The sequence below is a fragment of the Lissotriton helveticus genome, chromosome 3_1 (assembly GCF_964261635.1).
Source record: "Lissotriton helveticus chromosome 3_1, aLisHel1.1, whole genome shotgun sequence".
Taxonomy (NCBI): domain Eukaryota; kingdom Metazoa; phylum Chordata; class Amphibia; order Caudata; family Salamandridae; genus Lissotriton; species Lissotriton helveticus.
The window spans coordinates 1,847,338,273-1,847,359,021 of NC_136061.1; the positions used below are offsets into that span (position 1 = coordinate 1,847,338,273).

The 20,749-nt window shown below is 41.2% G+C and overlaps 1 protein-coding gene across 1 annotated transcript in view; it reads left to right on the plus strand.

The window, feature by feature from the left end:
• Positions 1–20,749, plus strand: part of MUC6 (mucin 6, oligomeric mucus/gel-forming) — a 169,026-nt gene that overhangs the window by 72,781 nt on the left and 75,496 nt on the right. Inside the window, exons 24-27 of the mRNA XM_078683451.1 lie at positions 1,370–1,526; positions 5,814–5,954; positions 12,070–12,132; positions 14,146–14,193. Of these exons, the coding sequence (XP_078539577.1) occupies positions 1,370–1,526; positions 5,814–5,954; positions 12,070–12,132; positions 14,146–14,193 (409 nt within the window). The remainder of the gene's footprint in view (positions 1–1,369; positions 1,527–5,813; positions 5,955–12,069; positions 12,133–14,145; positions 14,194–20,749) is intronic.

Sequence of the window (20,749 nt, forward strand, 5' to 3'; positions counted from 1 at the left end):
TAGATGTGAATTATAATAATTTGCATTTGTAAAGCACGAACATATCAACCCTCTACGGTTTGAGTCACATGATGGTGAGCTGAGCTGTCGTGGGAGATTCAACCGTGGTCCCAGCGCTCCAGCGTATTTCTCTCTGACCGCTGCGCCGCACCTCCCCCTCAGTCAGTGTTCACTGACAAAGTGTGCACTGCAAAAATGGCCAAGCCTTATGGTGTGAGGCACCGTGAAACAAACTGTGAGTTCAGGGAAACAAAGACAGTCGTGTCTCACAGTATGAGGAATAGTGATCCTTGACTATAGCATTTCACGAGTATAGGGATCTTTGGTGTGTACTGTGAATACAAGAGTGTCCTGCAAAATGCAATACAAGGTCAAGTAAACCAATGTGTGCACTGCATAGATGTGCAGTGCAAGGAGGGCATGTGCCCACTGTCTACTCTAAAATTACTATAGTAACCCGAGAGTAACACTGCATTAGTGCCTCTCCGTGAGCACTACAAGGGAATAGCTGGCCGAATCACTGGTAAGAAGACCATCTTCCAGAGAGAACTCTACACGGAGTACAGTAAGCACGGTGTGTATTGTTATCAGACTAGTGTCCCACAACATGCACTAAACCGGTACCGTGACTCATGATATTCACTACACGATTGACACTGAAGCCTACTGGCTGGAAATGAGCATCATGGAAAGGACTGCAAAGATAGTAACCCCAAAGTACTCTAACAGAGAGCAGTCACACAGCGTGCACCGAGACAAGAAAAGCGCCTTACAGAGTTAGTTCAATGAGGGGAAATCAGCAGATGACAGTGAGGCTCACTTGGCATATCGTGACCTGTAGCATGCACCGTCAGTTGGGGAGTGGTCCTTGTTTGCAGGGAAACATTGTAACAACTCACAACGTGCAGCGTACAATGACCAATCACAGTGAGTACAGTAACCCACACCGTGCACTGCAAGTACAATAACCACCACTGTTAGCGAGACAAAAATAGAAACTTGCCACCACATGGAGTTCTACCTTCGCTTACGCAGACTACGGAACTCGACGACCAGAAATGTTGCTTAGATTAATAGTACGGAGGCAATCAGTGGAAAGGAGATGTTTGTTAGTAATATGATGTTCCTGGAGGATGTTGGTTACCCATGTGCTCCAGCAGCTTGCCTAACAAGAGAAAGACCTTCCTTCATGTGGCTTCAGGTAAAACCTTCCAAACCTGGCCAGGGCTTGTCCCTGGCTGCCTGCCTTTCCTTCCTGTCCCTGCCTCCTCATTGATCCTGATTCCTCACAATCCTACCATCAGAATGCTATTCTTTTCTCCCTTCCCGAATCTGTGTCTGAGATGATGTTTGCATTGTGTTCCGGCAGGAATACCAAGGGCCATATTATGAGGCCTGCCTCCATGATGCCTGCGGCTGTGACTCTGGAGGTGACTGCAAGTGTTTGTGTGATGCCATCGCTGCCTACGCTAAGAAGTGCTTGGACAAAGGAATCTGCATTGACTGGAGGACACCTGATTTCTGTCGTAAGTATCATTATTGGGATGAAACTGATTTCACCTCCAGCAACTTGCTGATATCTTTCCATGTAGTCAACAGGTCATTCTGTCGGCATATGTTCCATGTATGTATCTCTATACTTAACAGAGGAATTTAAGCATGCCCTTCCATCTTGGTTGTAGAGATCTGTTCGTCCTACAGAAGTAGCAGTTCTTTCACCTAAACACCCACTCACCCTCTTACTGTAGGTACAGCATGTTTTTTTGTTTCTTTATACGGATACACCCATCCACACATTCAGTGCAGAAACATGTATCCTCTTCTCATTTAGAGACAATTCCCGCCATCGTCTTAGGGCTGATGCATTTATCATTCCTATTAGCAAAGAAGATCGTATTTACCCTTCTTTCGAGTGCAAACAATTGAATCATTTGGGATGTGTGAAAGTGCCAAGTTTACACATAATTCTTGAAAAATTATGATAACCACAAAAAGTGCTCATATGTTTGTGCATACGCTTGAAAATCGAGTTGTTTGCCGGAAAAGCTGAGCAAGGGACACTTTTGAATACAACTTGCTCACAATTTATTAGCACAGCATAGTTTCAAAGTACTTACAAGAAAGAGCTAAGTAAGAAATGCACTTGCATACAAATTCTCAGGTATTACTAGTGCCAACTAAGATACTCAAGAGAAAAGTGTGCAAGTGTGTCAGGTGCTCTACCACAAAATGGAGTACTTAATATCACCCTACACTACAACAATATGGGGAGGAGAATATCAACTCTCACTATATTGTTATGGTAAGTGTATAGTAAAGTAGATTTACTATTTTTTACTCCGCATCCTTGTACCTTGATGACATGCATCTTGAAGGGCAGTCGATGTGGAGATCAGGACACTAAAACGATAGAATGTAGTCAATGTCCGACATGCAATACTATTGTAAGAAGAAATTTGTCCCTCGACATTCTGGCATAAATTTGATCAGAGCCGTATGAAAAGCAGGAAACTGCAAGCTTCAGATAGATGAACAATCAGTAACTGCACAAAACTATGCCTGAGTAAATAAAAACCTCACACAGCTCCAGTATCAGTCTTTAGCACAGATGCATCTATCCTTCTGCTTGGCACAGATGGCTGCATCCATCTTCCTATCGCATATACAGATCTTTACTTGTCCTACAAACTGTTGCATCCATCCATACAATGTAGATGTCTTAATACCTTCTGTTAGTGATGGGGCATTTATACTTCCTCTTAAGTCAGCCATCAGCTTAGTAGAGATATACTTATATTTCTGTCTTTACTAGGGTGACATACAACTCTTGCTCCAAACAAAGGTGCATTCATCGTTCTTCCTATACACGCCACAAATCCTTAGTTAAGCTACAACAGTTGGTTCACAAGTAGAGAAGATGCACCCGTTAACCGCTTAGGCAGATACATTAATTCACTGCCTCAATTCAAGAAGGACCTCAACACCTTGCTCTTCAGCTGAACTGGCTCTTCGACTGAACTGCAGAACCCACTACGCCAGTGCCTTGATACCCTAAAGGGTGACTAGCCGCTCTCTATAAGAACCTTAATCAATTGAAATCCTATTCTTAGGCAAGACACATTCACCCTTCCTTAGAGTCATTATACCTTGCTTATTCCACTTGAGGTAACTTTCCACCAGTAAATCCAGACAGATTTCCTTTTAGTAGAATACAGCCTTTCATTTAGCAGAAACATCTCTATTCTTCTATAAAACACAGATATCCCTGTTACTGTAGTCGCATCGATCCTTCATCTTACTACAAACACATCATTCACATCTCTGAGTATTGATGCCTCGGAACTTTAACTAACTACAGAGATGTTCTCGTTTCTAAGTTCAAAAATATTTACCTTAGCAGTTGGTTCTGATGCACTCCTACTAGTGCATATATGTTAATTATTTTTCTTAGAATTGATAGGTCCAGGTTCCGTCGTAGTACAAGTACATCAATCCTTTAACTAAGTAGCAGCACACCTATCTTTCCAATTATTTCTGATGCATGAATCATCCACTTTGTAAACACCCATGTATGCTCCCACTTAGAGCGGGATTCTGAGTGGGGCAGAATGGGCCCAATATTTCGTTTACACTAATAGAACCATCAGTAACTCTAGGGGTGGAAACACTCACTTTTCTGAAAAAGTACTGAATGTCATGTAAAAATGAGTGCATCCATGCCGATTCCCGCAAGTTTTCCCCCATATTGTATTTGTAGATTGTTACTGCTTGATACACCACAATTTGTCATTCCGATGCGGCTGGTAACTCCCTGTAATAGCCCTATTGTGAAAACCACGTCAGTCATTATGAGGCCCTAGGTACAAAATGCATATTCTCTGAATATTAATTGAAACATATGAGTTTTTCATTTTCTACTGAAAATTAATCCTTCAACTTTGTCCCAAGCTTTCCGTCCTCCCTGCCTCTATCTTTTTAGATATTATTGTGCGTTATTTCTCCCGCTTAAGTAAAAATGCACCAGGCAGTGCTCTAGATATCATTCACTTTTCACTTCTTCAACACACTGATTTCTTGACTTAGTCAAGAAAATAGACGTGTGAGGCTTATACCTTTGTTATCACCAGATGTGGCCAACACACCTCCCATGCACAGTACTGTTTTCCACCCCTGCCCATCCTGTCACCTTCTCCCAAATGCTCTCCTACAGTGGACACGATATGGCTTATCCAGAAGTTGCACCTATGCATGACTTTGTATGCAATGCCACTTTATGACATGCTTTCCGGCATTGTGTTGGTTATGCGTTTGTAATTACAAAATGTTAATAAAAATAACTAAACAAAAAAAACGAACCCAGACACATTGGTCATTCCTTTTCAGTCACACTCTTCTCATTCCTCTCAATCAAACGCACATAAATACAGTGCAAACAAGATTCTTTTATTGTACGACACAGCAGGAGTAACATAGGAAATGCACTGTTTACTGCCTAACACATGACATGCTACAGTGATCGTGCATAGGGAAGGTACTCTGCTCTTCAAAGTGATTTTACCTCAGTGCACCAAGTTAAGCCTTTGCTTCAAGGTTTTGTTTAAATATCTTTTTTAAAACACATGCACTCCAAATATGCCATGGCATAAACAATATATGCAGCTATGCTGAGTGTAATATCTTATTTTTCACCATTCTTGAGATAGATGGATCGTCAACTACCCGAGGCTTTGCCCCTCATGAGTGATGGACCTTCTCCACACTGAAAAACTGTAATAAAAAACATATTACACAAAGTGTGTCTGCATATATTTGTAGAATGCAGGTGAAAAGATGGACCAACAACACATTATTAGAGCAACTGTTGGAATAAAAGCAGATACATGCCTTCATTACTCCAGTGCAACGGTCAAATTTAAGTTTATGATCACAGTACAGTAAAAGTGACATGGAGAAACACTTTTACTGCCTCGCAGATTCCATGTTACAATTACTGTACAGAGGGAAACGACTTTTTTAATAAACATAATGTCTCTTCAGTGTGATTTTATATTGCTGAACACATTTAACCCGTTTTGGCTAAATATATTCTGTTAAAGCATATACACATGAACAAATGTCACAGCATAAATCATATTTGCAGATGCCCAGAGTATAATATGCTATTTATCACTACTGTGTTGAGGGAGGGAAATCATAACTCAATCAAGGATTCCCAGCTCTGAGTAATGACCCCTCCCCACAGGTAACAACAACAGTAAAATTGGTAATTACACTGTGCAAAAAGTGCATATCTGTGTGTGTTTTTAAAGATAGATAGATAGATAGATAGATAGATAGATAGATAGATAGATAGATAGATAGATAGATAGATAGATAGATAGATAGATAGATAGATAGATAGATAGATAGATAGATTGATTTAGTTTTGGCCTGCAATTGTGTATCTAGATCTTCTGCAATAAATAATAGCACAAAACATTTTGCGCAGCTTTGTAACATAGGCTCTTTTCAGGCATGTGCAGCTGCACCTGATGTAAGCCGTTTATGGGCAAAATGCAATATTTGTGTTTCTATACATTCATTAGTGAGACAATATACCACTAAATTAAATTCAAACATGCTACGATGTAATCCACATTAGCCACTTAAAAGGTTATCTCTGCAGCAAGGACCTCAAACACTCTGAAGGTTTTTCCAACATTTGTTAAGTCAAGTATGCGTTGTAAAAACTTCGCACTTACACCTTTGTGCATTGTGGACAGGTGAGGTCAAGACCGGCACTAGCTTACATGTTTTCCTTACTTTCCTTTCAGCTGTGTACTGTGACTATGAAAACACCCACATCAAGAACGGTACCAGCTACGTAATGTCGATGGATGTGAACTGTACCTGGCATTACCAGGCTTGCGAGTGCCCCTTTCCTCCTCACGGCTACCCACGGACCAACACGGAAGGTGAGTGGGCCATCCACGGATGCTGACCTTGTTCCTATGCCAGAAACCGGTCCCCGGAAGCTTGTTTCCTTTCCAGTAAAGAATTGGCTTGGTAGTTTGTCTGCCCTGTTCCCATGATGCACTGGGCCAGGGTCAGACTAATTTGCATGTAGCCAGGTTCTGAACTGGGATGGTGCAGTGAGCTAAAAAACGGTGATGGATCAAGCCCTGATCTTTTGACTGGGTAAGAGTGTTCTGCTTAATTCAGATACTCTGTCCATCACCACCCCCTTTTGAATCGTCTTGTTCCTAGGGGCATGTGTACATGCTACACACAGGCAGAGAGGATGACAGGCGGAAGGTGTGTTTTTAGGTGCACCTTATATCTGTTAATTCCAGAATGACAGCTACCTCTTTTCTGTCACTGTGAGAGAGAAGGCCTGGGACAGTCACGCAAAAGCTCAAACGACAGAAAGGAAAGTTGAATGCTGTTCGGACCAGGACAAAGGTGGAGAGCCAGATTTAGTTAGGCAGAGGAAAATTACTTCCAGCAGTCTTGATTGGGGCAAGACTGAAAACTGAGAGAGTGTGGCATCTGGAGAGATGCCAGGGTTAGGAGCGGAATTCAGGTTCCAAAGATGACATAGTTTGGTAGAAGAAAGAGGGACTGAAGGCGAACAGGAACCGAGGAAAGTCAAGAGTTAGAGACATTACGTAGAAGTAAAGGGGTGAGGTGAGTACGAGGGGTTAGGAGACACAACGTCTGGGAGAGTCAAACTGGGACCATGAAAAAGAGATGGGAGTGAAATAAAGATAGTGAGAGACAGTGGTAGAAGAGAGACACACACTGATAGACAAAGGCGCGAAGAAAGAAAAGTGGGAGAGGACATGGAAGAGCAGTAAGAATTAGAACAAAACAAGCATTCAGACAGGGGCAAGTTTGGAGACAGAAGAAGCACTAGTTTCATGTTAGCAGCGTAATTGTGCTTGTAATCACTGGAAGGTGACTGTTCCTGAAGGGTAGAAAAAGCAGGCCTATTTGGTCGCTAGAAGGACTAGTGAAAGATACTCTCACAGACACAGTCGGATGGAAGATATTTATAAGGCAGGGAATACCTCCTTTTAAAAAGAGTGCCCTCACACACCCATGGGGGTGCCATGCTTCATCATCGGGCGTTGCTCCCCTTGGGGGTGGTTCTGCAGTCCCCCATGGGCCTCGTAAGAGCGCTCTTTATCAGAGATTTTTTGGGGAGAAATGCCACAGTGGTGAGTGCGGGTGTGTGGCGGGGAAAAGAGAGTGAGTGAATTAAAAGTGAGTGAGTGAGTGCACTGGTACCCTAAAAAACTTTATTCGGGGGTCCGTGTAGTATGATTAGAATAGGTTACAAGAGAAGGCCTCTTGATCTAGTTATCAGAGGAGTGAGTATTTTCCTTCTGCTTTGTCTAAGTGGTAGTGATAGTGGAAGGTGGATCAATTAGGTTGAGAGGACTACTGAACCTCTCCATGATCGCAGCGTTTTACCTGCCCTCCGCTGCTCGAATGCCAGTGTTCGAGCAGCAGATAAAATGCTGCAATCCTGGAGAGGCTATGTAGTCCTCTCCATTCACGCCGATGAGGTCTTCCGATCTCTTTCTGATGGGATAAGAGAAAACCTAAAGCTGAACAACGTAGTACTTTGCAGGCAGGGCCGGACTGGCCATAGCGGGCACCGGGCAATCACCCGGTGCGCCGCACGGGTGGGGACCGGTTTTGGGCCCCCTGGGGGCCGTGTTTGTTACAGGGCTGTTTATGCAGCATACAACCCTGTACCAAAATCGGCCCAAAACCGGCCCCGGCAAAGAGCTCGGCGGCATCTCCAACCCCCCAAGTGGGGAGAGGGGGCCGACGGAGCACTTTGCCAGGGCCGGTTGTGGTTCCCAGTCCGGCCCTGTTTGCAGGTCATAAAATAATAAACTCTAGGCAGTTTGATTGTTGCTTTGGTGCTAATACCACCACAATATTGCCCCTTTCTTACAAGCAGCCCTGAGGTAGGTACACTCTAAATGGCGAATCAAACGAGAGCAATGAAATCTACTCAGCCAACAGAGGTGGCCGACTTGGCTTAAATTCTTATGACCCATTGTTTCTACTAGAGGGCAATTCGGAAGGTAACACAAATGCACGACCAACTGATACTGTCTGTCACTCACAAGCTTCCCCAGAAGCCAAGGATCAAATATGAATGGAGCATCAACTGTGGCCTTTCCCCTTGCAGGCGTCACTTTAACATTTGGGTTGAGGGAGGTAATAAGCCCGGTGTTCCTCATACTTTCAGCAATCTTGCCGCAATGAGGTCCATCAGCAGCGGGTGGTCCTCCGGATCACTGACTAAATATCGAGGGACAAAATATAGACTACCCAAAATATAGATTCCAAAATATCGACAGACAAAATATCGAATTCCTATCTATAAACAGGTAAGTACAAAAATATCGAACCCAAAATATCGTTTATATATATATATACTTTGTAAAAATATCGAATTGCTTAAAAATAATGTAAAATTAAAAAAATATTAAACATAAATAGCTAAAATATACTTAAAAATACTTAAATTACCTTAAAATTATTAAATAACTAATTTAACTTATAAAAAAATATACAATCATATCTGTTAAAACATATATATATATATATATATATTAACATAATATTAATAAAAAATACACAATATTATTACCGTAGGATAGCGTAGGGGTAAAAATTACTATTCCCACTCCAGAGAGTGCAACAGTAGGGAAAGCGTTGGTTAGAGTAGGGGTAAAAATTACTATTCCCACTCCAAAGAGTGCAACAGTAGGGAAAGCGTTGGATAGCGTAGGGGTAAAATTACTATTCCACTCCAGAGAGTGCAACAGTAGGGAAAGTGTTGGATAGTGTAGGGGTAAAAAATACTATTCCCACTCCAGAGAGTGCAACAGTAGGGAAAGCGTTGGATAGCGTAGGGGTAAAAATTACTATTCCCACTCCAGAGAGTGCAACAGTAGGGAAAGCGTTGGATAGGGTACGGGTAAAAATTACTATTCCCACTCCAGAGAGTGCAACAGTAGGGAAAACGTTGGAAAGCGTAGGGGTAAAAATTACTATTCCCACTCCAGTGAGTGCAACAGTAGGGAAAGCATTGGATAGCGTAGGGGTAAAAATGACTATTCCCACTCCAGAGAGTGCAACAGTAGGGAAAGCGTTGGATAGCGTAGGGGTAAAAATTACTATTCCCACTCCAGAGAGTGCAACAGTAGGGAAAGCGTTGGATAGCGTAGGGGTAAAAATTGCTATTCCCACTCCAGAGAGTGCAATAGTAGGGAAAGCGTTGGATAGCATAGGGGTAAAAATACTATTCCCACTCCAGAGGGGCAACAGTAGGGAAAGCGTTGGATAGCTTAGGGGTAAAAATTACTATTCCCACTCCAGAGAGTGCAACAGTAGGGAAAGCGTTGGATAGCGTAGGGGTAAAAATTACTATTCCCACTCCAGAGAGTGCAACAGTAGGGAAAGGGTTGGATAGCATAGGGGTAAATTTTACTATTCCCACTCTAGTGAAAATAAATTAATATAATTCACATAATTATCAATTAATCAATTAATAAAAATTAATTATCAATTAAGAATTAATTAATTATCAATTAACATTTAATTAACAATTTATTCAAAATAAATACCAATAAATTAACATATTTAATTAATTATAATTAAATTACTTCCCACCCTATTCCCCTATAAACCCACAACCCGCTACAGAATTAAATTACGCAAAAATTAAATAACATAAAATTAATTACTTAAAATAAATTACAAAAATATATACACTTTTCACACATATACTAACATACAAAACACTTTAAAAAATCGATATTATTAAATATTCGATATTTTTAATAAACTATATTATGTACTTTGATATTTTGACTGTCTATATTTTTAAAATCGATATTACATTACTTACCTTCAAAACGATATTTTTGATGTCTATATTCTGTCCATTCGATATTTTGTCCATTCTATATTTTTGAGTTGATATTTAGGTTAGTCTATATTTTGGAATCGATATTTTGACGATTTACCGGTCCTCCATGCCGAGGTATGAGCATGGTAATGTCATGATACATTCATGAACAGCATGATGTTGCACAACTAGGCTCTATTCAGTTCCACTGATGGAGATAATTTGGCAATCACTGGCTAGCCTGTAAAGACCTTGGAAGCAATAGTGTGTGTCACTCATGGTTAAGGTTTTGTGGCACCGACAGGAAAAAATATTTAACTCTACCAGTTCATGTTAATTGTAAAGCAATTGTGAAGTGATTCTGGGCAAATCACTTAATCTCCCCGTGCCTAACAAAAATAAATGTGCCTCATGTAACTCAACTGGTGCTCATGTAAAGCGCTCTGATACCCGTTACCTTCGGGTCAAGTTTGCGCTATATAAAACTCCGTAAAATAAAAAATATATAATGGGGTAATTTGTGGGTCGTTTTTAAGTATTTCTCAAGGTTGCTCCCATGGCAATTCAAAGGGATGAATATATTTAACAATGCAAAGCATGGCCTATTATTGCAAATGTTATTTGAAGAACGTCCATTAAGCAGCCAGCTTTCCATAATGTAATTCTTTTTTAACAGTCTACTCAACAAGAACTGGGAGTGTTACAAATTCGCCATAGTGCCTTATAAACAAATATTTTTAAACGTGGGGGCATCCCAGGTCTCCTCTGATAATTGCAAGCTGGCTTGAAAAATCACAATTATTTTAAGCACGAAAATCATATCTCCAATGCTCAACAAACTGGGTCACCGATGCTTTTGAAATGTCATAATTTTAGTCCATTTTGAAAAAGCTGTTGTAAAAGCAACGCACTAAGGGCCAGATGCATCAAAGGATTTCTCCCATTCCGTGTCTATGGGAAAATGTGTTCATGCATATGGCCGAAATCCTCATAATAATTGTTTCTAGAACAGATTTGTTTCAATCAGTAGACTGTGCCTAAAATAAATGTTTTCTCTTTGTATCTCCTCATTTGTATATTTCTCGAATGGCTACCATATACAGTGCCGCCCTTGAGCAGCAACTCCATCTTAGCAAAGAGGAAATGTTGGCATATGTGCAACATACATTATGAAGAAGGAGGCACTAGCTCTCCTCGCTATGGCATATGCCCCATTGCTAACTTATTCTACCAAAACTCTCCAATGATTATTTTCAACACCTCTACCCCACCTCCTTAATATAGAGTGATGTATTACATCTGGCCTGCCAACTCACAAGGTGCCCTAGTGTGTACAATACACTATTGGTTTTCTTCACATGTTCGCCTAGTGAAAACCTAGTATCACACCGTGCAGGGGAAGGCGAGCTGGAAACCCCTGCACTGAGTGGGTTCCCAGTTCGCCTTTGGAGGCTTCAAGCAGCCAATACAGCGGCAGACTTCGTAAGCTTCTATCCTTTTCATAGAGGGAGGAGGTTAGTCAATGCAGGGGCCTGAAGTGTCCAGCCTTACTTTGAGCCGGTGGTTTCTGGTGCTTGGTACCAGCACTAAATTGTCACCACCGTCACTTATGTGAGTTTCCACATGGTGGCAATGTTTGTCTAATTTAGAGACGAGCACAACAACTGTTGTTTATTAATTCAATATACGTTAAAAATTATAAATTCCTGCTGCCAAAGCCATTCTTTGGGGGCTTGGAACAGTCAAAATTGTCACAACTGTAGGAGTGTGATAGTTAGTAGTTGTGTTGTTACAGTAGTTGGCTGTGAGCAGTGCAGGCGGGAGTGACCTCCTGATAAGGGCCCTGGTACTTACTTTTTTTTTACAAATTAAGTACTGAAAGTGACACTTGTCGGCATGAAGCTCCGCCCCCTCCTCACCTGATGATGTTTTTTTTAATTGTCATGTCTGTTACATGTCTATTCATCGGACGGCATTCACACGACATTAGCACAATAATCAAGGGTATATGGCTCACACGATTGCAGGATGGCAGGAAAGAAGTCATGAGGGAGCTTGTTGATGTCCACTTCTTTTGACGGCTTCTTACTTCTTCCTATTGTTTAGCTTCTGCCTTCTTGTTTTGAATTACGCTTTCTTTTTCTCCCAAACAGGATGCTACAGGTGCACGCCTGAGGAGTACTACGATGAAGATGAAGGCAAATGTATGCCCTGTGGTAAGTGAAGATCAAATTATCCTTCCTTCTGATACGATATAGGCCACACGGCATCTTCCTCACAAGATCAGGCAGCGTGGTCCTCCAAGTGGGTACAAATTTAGGGAGTGTGGACTGCTGCCTACGCCTTGCGTATGCTGTGCTCAAAATTTTATTTTTGGGGTTTGTTCATCTTTTTTCTCTAGTCTACCCACAAACACCCCTACTCCTCTTGCTCGAAGGGTTCATAATGTCAGCCCCATTTCCCCATCTTGGCACCAACAATCTACTACAGGGCAAGGCAAAAGATGGCAAAGCCTGACGGGAAGGACCGGTGCCGCAGTAAAGCAAGACTAGGTAGCCTCTCAGAGAGGGGGAATCAGATTGTCATTAGAAAAAACAAATGTGGCCCCACCGCCAAGGAAATAGGGGCAATGCCTAGAAAGGACACCAGAAATCTTTGCACTGTTCCAGCAGGCAGGATACCCCACTCCTTTGCCTGCTCTTCGGCACTCTATTGCTCAGATCTGATTAGGCTATTGCCACCTGGACCTACAGAGGGCAGCACAGTGGAAAGTGAAATTACCTAAGACATTCTCTTTTATTCCTAAAATGTAGGTGAGGAATAAACATTATTTCTTATATTTCTTCCTCATACAAATCAGGTCTACTCAGTTCATTGCCATGTGAATTGAAGGAGGAGTGGCGTTAGGTTGACATATTGCTCACACCTTCTGGCCATGCAAGCTAGGTAGAAAATCGGCCAGTAAGAAGGGTTCATCTTTGCTTCTATTTAGCTGCAGACCTAGCTCAGACTTGGGCTATTCAGAACTTACAGACAGATATGAGGCAGTGCTAACTTCAGGGGGATGAAAGTTATACTTGACTTGTTAATTACTAGCCCACTATACAAGAACCTGCCTCAGGAGTGGTTTGATAGGTTCCAGAAATCCTGGTTGAAAGCAGTTCATTGATTTTGTTTAATTGAATTCAAGTTCACAAATCATTAATAAGTAGCAGACTGTAATAAGTAACAATAAACGACTGGCACGGGGCATAATATTGCCACACAGTAATCTGTTGCAGTCGATCAGTTCTTTAAATGCAAATATGCCATGGAACATTCAGCCACTAGCTCACATTAATTGAAATATCAACATTTTTAGACCTAAAACAGGGCAATCAGTAGCTGTACAGTGTGCAATCCTCTTGGGTCCCCCTTTTTTTTTTACAGGTTGGGGAAAAAGGTCTTCCCAGCTACAGAGCTACCGCCACCTATGCCACACAGAAAACTGACGTCTATTTTGATACAATAATGCCAGAAATGTCCCCCATGGACTAGTAAAAAAAGGGGACATTTGAGACCAGATGTGCTGCAAATCAGGCCGTTTGCGAGCACAAAAATACTTTTTTTTGTACAAAACAGTCCACAAGGGACCCTTTCTCCTTTGAGAATGTTAAAATAGATCTTTTTATAAGTAGTCAGTAGTCACTCTTAAAAAACGAAAATTACACTTTTCATTTTTCTTTTTTAAATGCATCCCATTTTCGATTAAGAAAAGGGGGTTGTATTTTTTTTTATGATTGATTTATTCATAAGCAATCATAAACATGGTGGTCTGCTGACCTCAGTAGGTCACCATCCCGGTGTTGGCTATCATTCCTAATGGGTCACAAATTGAAGCCTACTTCATTACTATTCATGAGGGTGGTCAATTTGCGACCTACTTGAAATCGTTATTTTAAATTTAAAGCCTTCATACAATAGGAATGGCGATTTCCAAATCGCGATTAGGTAAAAATCTCAATTTGGAAACTGCACTTTCCAGTATTAGTACATCTGACCCTTGTCCTCTTTTGTTCAAACAAAGGCACCGTCCTTGTGGAGTCTGTTTTTGGAAATAAAATAAGTGCTGATAGGCCGTCAATGCTGTAAATTAATGGTGGATTCTGCCATAACTGCTTTTCCCCACCTGAAGCTGCATCCTGAATGGCATCTATACTCTTACACTCTGTAAATGTTTTTTATTACAGGCGCACTGAGCACGACAACAAGAAAAACAGCGACATCTACTGTAACAAGTAAGCAAGAAGCAAGCGAATTTATGTCCTTTGCAGTTTACCAATTTAAAGAGCCAGCCCTCGCTGATTTGTGTTTAATATGATTCTTAGATTGGATGTTCACAGGAGGGGGATATTGCTCACTTTCAGGGGTACAATTCCCTCAGTAATTGAACCCCTTAGCAGCGTTTTTTCTGCATTGTGAGATACAACATGATGACAATGCTTGACTGCCCCGAGTCACTTCCTGTCTCTTGCATCTGTTACATGAAGCTCTCGAGGCCTTGTGCACGTTGCATCCTTTAAGCCATTGCTTCCTGTAAATATGCCAAGTGTCCCTGCTCTCGAGGCTCTTTGGTGAAAGAAGACATCTTGTAAAAACGTCAGGGCTGACAAAATGGCCGAGGGCTTCCTTTACTTACCCCACCTGTGCTAAATCCCTGGCCCCATTAAACTGCATGGTAGCCTCACCTCTTGACGGGTAGCCTCACCTCTTGAAGAAGACTCTGTGTGCATCAGTAGGACCCTGCAACTACACACATCAGCTCTGACGTTCATTGATGGAGGTAAGAGTCATCGACGGAAGAATAGGCCGCTCTTTAAAGGTAAGATCGTATGCAAAGAATGCATGCTTTTACAGATTGGAAGTCTCAGATTCATGATGAAAATTCCCTTTCAAGTGATCAAATTGTATTAACCCGCCACCATTTTGTTTGGATTCAAATTTGAGCAAGGAAAGGCTAGTCTGGTTTCTAAAAGCGGTGCACTAAAGTGATTTAGTTGGTTAGTACAAGGTGGAGAACACAATGTAATGATGTCTGGTAAGTCAATGACGACATCTTAAGTGCAAATTTTCGGTAAACTGCCAATGGTGAGGATGGAGTTGGCATGCCACCGTCAACTTTCAATGACTTCTCTAATTGTTTAATGGGACTAACATGTCTTCTGGTTTCTTTACAATGGGAGACCACAGTCCCTGAAATGTATTGAGCTGTTGGATTAAATAAGCAGAAAGTAACATAAATGTTACCTTCAGCAGCTAGTCTGTTAATCTGAATTTTTCTAGTCTGTGTACAATACCAGCAACAAGAGGAACAATTTGGCAGTAGTCAGATACTAACAAGATCATCGAGCGATCTAGAAATTCATCTACAAATTCATAGGACAGCTTAATCCTACTCACTTGAATCCAAACTGTTATTTTTACCTGAACCTAAAGTAACTAGAGAGACAACAAACCTCACAAGGGTTTCTTGTCCTTGGTTAGTCAAGTATCTATCAAATTAAATTAGGGCTTAATAGCCAGGCCTTTATTCAGATTGAGTTACAATCTTATTTAATATGAATGTGTGTACAAGAAATTCATCTATTGTAATGTAATGGAGGTACAATGGAAGAGTCGTTGGTTCATAGAGATTGTGCTGCTCCACCCAATGATTGGCTGGTGACAGACAATCCTTACACATGCATCTTTAAACCATGTCATTTGATTTCAGCCATTTTTTTTCAAAAGTAGTCATAGTGTATGGAGGTATCACTTATGTGGGTCACTTTCCCCTACCACAATGTCTCAAGGCACCACAATTAAACCAGTCCATTTGTTTCTTTGGTGGATATCCTTGCACCAAAACGCGTTTGAAATCATTTATTCCTGAAAAACATAGTGCTGAGACAATAGTATTTGTGCACACTTCAACTGGCAAAGGAAGTGGTGATAAACTGTGGTTTAGTTATGAAGTATCAAGCTTTCTGTGCAGGTCAAACTTCCTTTCCCCTTTTTCCGAAACGTTTTCCAATAGCCACTTCATAGTAACATACTTTCCTGTAATAGGGATCCATGATCCGGCGGAGTGATTGGCTTCTCCATTAATTAGTGACTGCTTAGCTACTGAGCAGTGCCAGCTGGCATTTGAAGGTGCTGGGGGTAGGTGGAGGGAATTAAAAAAAATAAAAAAATACACACTTGCTGTCTGCCGCCCCTGCTGCCTCCTCCCGGTCCTCTTCCACGCATCCGGGGCAGGAAGCAAGACGCAGCCTTCCAAAAGCCAATCGTCGTAATTGGTCTGAGCGCCGTGGATCGGCACTCAGCCAGAGAATGGGAGGCTGGGCGTGTTCTCCATGCAGGCTGCATTCTCAGCCGGCCGAACATTAATGCGCACTTTAGGGAGTGCAAACCACTCCTCCCCTCTCCTGCTCTGTCAGCAGAGCTGCGCCACCCCGTCCCACCAGCAAAGCTGCTGCAACAAGGAAAAATAGAATTATAATAAAGTTATCATTGTATTTTTCCTTTAGTGACACTGCTTAAAAGCAGTGGGGCGCCGCTCCTCCGCCTTAGCGGAGGAGCTGCTACTGCTACTGAGACCTGCTCTCCTTCCCTATGCCAGCTCTAGGAATACATGTTTATAAGCTTTCCAGCTGACCTCCCAACAGCATATTTAAACTGATCACAATACAGGCTGGCGAAGTTCAAGGCTGTTTTGTATACTGTCTATTACACTATACGCTTTTTATATCAGTAGTGTGTGTACACAGACACTCACGATTAAACCATCATGTTTCAATATAATGGACCGATGACCTCATGGGGCAATTGAGTGTGGAGTCACACCCAATGATTCCAGCGATTCAATTCGTTGAGCTCTTTTCCACATACCACAAACTGTTTTTCCTGGTGTACAATCACTCTGGGTGAGTGAGGACTAGTGTAGTGAATGAACAAAGGTTATCTTTGCATGTGTAAGTAAATTACAAGTTCATAGTTTAAAGTATAAAAGTAAAGATGTCAAATCCCGACGGAGATGTATTTGATCTGCTAAGGAAATTACATCTCATCGTGATTCATGTTGTGTAAACCAATCAAACAAGCTGTTGATACAGTGAAATCTTCCTCCTGCCTCAGAAGAGGTAGAAGCCATTTTGGAAACTCCAAGGTATGCAACTGATGGAATCCCACCTGGCTTGTGCACCTTCTGAACCTGAGGCAATTATCACTGTATCAAGGCAACTGCAAGGAAACAGTGAAAATGGTGGCAATAATCCATGTTATGTTCTCCGACCGCTCTTGCTTTTACTGTGCTGTGAGATATTGTGACACATTCCGTGAATGTGCCCTCTTACATTACTTTGTTAGATATAAACACTTAAGGCTCATTTCTTTAGCTTCTTCGAGTGTACAGGATTTGGGCTAAATGACTATTTACACATATTTTTCCTAAAATTAAAAGCATGTTAAAATAACCTACTTTTTCCTGGATTCTTTGCCCATTTGCAGTTTCTAGAATTAGACGTTATGCTCAGTGTTTAATAAGTAGTGGGGTTCACCAAATCTATAGTTTAATAAATGCAGACAATTCAATGTTAACTAGGGAGTGGGGTTCAACAAAACTAATCTTTAATGAATGCAGGTAATTCAATGCTAAATAGGTAGTGGGGTTCACCAAAATTACGTTTTAATACATTCAGGCAATTTGATGTAAAATTCCTATAATCACCACAGTGAGAGAGCTATAGATTTCCATGACTGCAGTAGGTGCTGGGGATTGTATTCCGGTGGTTCCTCCACAGTATGTAAGACCCTGAAGCTAAATAGATTTACATTACCATCACAGTTTGCAGGTCTCTTTCCAACTAGCAGCAAAGTGTATACAATATAGAGTAAAATCATTGAAGGGGTTGTTACAGAAGATATATAGCATCCATCATACAAAATGCTCAATTAAATACACCCATTTGTTATACAATGTCACTACTCAAACACCCAGGGGCAGATTTACAAGCCCCTTGCGCCACTTTTGCGTAATTTTTAGCATGGGAAAAGTGATGCAAAAGTAGTGGAAGGGGCTTGTAAATCTGCCCCCCCCCCAGTCTACCTAAGTTATTCAAAATGTAAGACATTTTTATTTGAAAAGAAAAAAGTAGCTTTAACCATTCTTTGTCATTGAAGTTAGCGGACTACAACACTTTAGAAATAGGTATTACAGACATAAACCATAAGATCAACTTTGCAGCGCATCTATATGAAATTCGTATAAACATTCACAAAATGCTCCTGCATTATACCCATATTTTGACAACTCACACTCCATAACCAAACAAATGAATGAGGTTGTGATCATAGCAACAATGCATTGAGAAGGATAAGGCAGAGGCTTCTCTCGGTGATAAATCAGCTAAAGTCCAACCACACATGGCAGAACACTTATCGCAGTAGATGCAGCGGAGTATAAAATGCAACAGCAAGACTCTACCTTAAAGTTAACATCGCTTCTGCAGTCTTCTTTTGTCAAAATTACAATTCATATTTCTGCATATACCTTGAGGTATTGGTCAAAATATTTTGGAAAGTGGTCATCCAGTCCCTGCAGTCTGGAGGTATTTTTGTCAAAGGAAGCTCGAGATAGCATACCATTGAGCCAACTTTCGATATTGAAAATTGTATTGCTTTTCCAATTCCACTGGATTTTTTTTTTAACTATTGTTAGGCCTGTGGACACTCACAGATCTGTGTACAATAACACATCTGTGCACCAACCTGTTATTTTTTTAAATCCTGAAAATAAATCTCTATTATAGTCTCAAGTCATTCTATGTGACTGTGTTTATATGTGAGTTTAGTCATTGAAGCTGAAGCAGTGCGAACAATGTACAGACGGTAACTACATTTGAGGAGAAAACACTGTTTTGCAGTTCTATATAGCACAAACTCGACCACAGGTGTTGGAGTGCTTTACATAAGCACCTGTTACATTACACGTTCATTTTTCAGGCAGCGAGAGGTTAAGAGATTTGCCCAGAATCACAGGATGTTGAGTCACCATAGAGCCTTAAACTGGTTCACCAGTTCCAAAGTTGGCAGCTCTGTCCGTTAAGCCACTCCCTCTAACACCTGTGTTGTGAAGGAAAACTGAACAAATGAGTAACACTTTGCTAGTAAGTGTGACTAGGTTCCCTAAATGAAGGGTAGCCCACAGGACCTTGGTTGAGATTTAGTGATATCACTAGGAATTAAGATGTAGTCTGGAGTGTTACAACATCGTCAAGAACCGTGGCCACATTTTCAATTCAGCTCAGGTGCAAGTTCAAAGAGGCAATATACAAGTTATTCAGTTGTCTTTTTTGTAACTTTTGAAACCCTATTAAATATGTTGAAGTTGAAGCTAGCCTTACATAAACAGAGTGCAATGCAAACGTTCCTCTGTATCTTAGATAACTAGAAAATATATGGGGCCTTATTTATGAAAGCCTTGCGCCACCGGTGCGTCACTTTTTCCCATGTTAAAAGTGACGCACCGGCGGCGCAAGGCCTTCATAAATAAGGCCCATGGTGTTTTTCTCTGGCAGCAGCACAGATGGGAGGATGGCAGTCATTAACCTACATTGATTTTTAGGTCTGGTTTGACAGTACAACTGGCTGACCATTTAACCTACACCAATATTATTCTAAAGGTTCTTTGCTTCCACACAAATACATATCCATTCCCATACTTAACACTCGCAATGCTTCACGTTAGCATACAGCATTCCTTTAAAGCCAGTCCTATTGGCATTGCCAATGCTTGTCTTCTTTGTTGACAGTCGCAGTAGCACACAACTATTTCCCTCATTGCACTAAAAGTTTTAGAGACATTCGCCAGTGGCCAAGCTTCCATTAGCTCACACTCAAGTAAGATAAAAAGACACACACCATATGAAAGGTTAAAAAATGGTGAGAATAAAGTTTCCAGCAACACTATTAGGGAACTAATCCAACAACCATCGGCAAAGTCAATAGATCCAAAGTAAGGCATGCACAAATGCGTATTTGCTATAACATGCACAACTTGCATGTATTAGTACATTAACGTCAGAGCTAATGGCTTTCTCAACGTTGTTTAAGGATTATTTACATTGGTACTATATCAATAATGCCACATGCCAAAGTCCATTCAACCTCGTGTTTCTAGCTTTGTTTACAAAAAAGTTGTAAGAATGAAGATTTGAATACAACAAAACAAGCACATGTTATGATAGTTTAAATTGTTACTGGCTAACTTATTAGGATTTTGGAAATCTGCTCTAAGTATGTAAGCTTTCTGTATCTACCCAAATGTGACTGGCAGAATACTTTGCAAATAGTTTCTGATCTGTGGGGGAGGGTGTTTAGGGGTGGCCGAATTTGATTTCCCTTTCAGAGCAGCCCTTTCTACATACTCTGTAGCGTTAATTGATTTTCTGGTTTCGAACTGCAGGAATGGAATGCTATAAGCATTATGACATAAAGAAGGGAATGTATGATAAATGGGTGTACTTATTAAAAGTTGAATAGTCCCTATGGATTATAATGCAAGTATTCCATAGGAGGCTACATAATACAAAAACAGCCTTTATCACGTGATGAGAGGGCAATACCCCTCTGTGGTGAAGCCAACTCCCACTCTGTGTTTATGTTAAAGTACTGGTAGCAATCCGTCTGGCAGATAACTGTGCTGTCAGCCAGACCTAAAAAGAACTGAGGGGTGTGCTCTTACACGCCGGGCGCTGTGCTACTAAACAGAGGCATTGCTAATTAGTCGCCACATGCATTCCGGCCAGTGCTTTT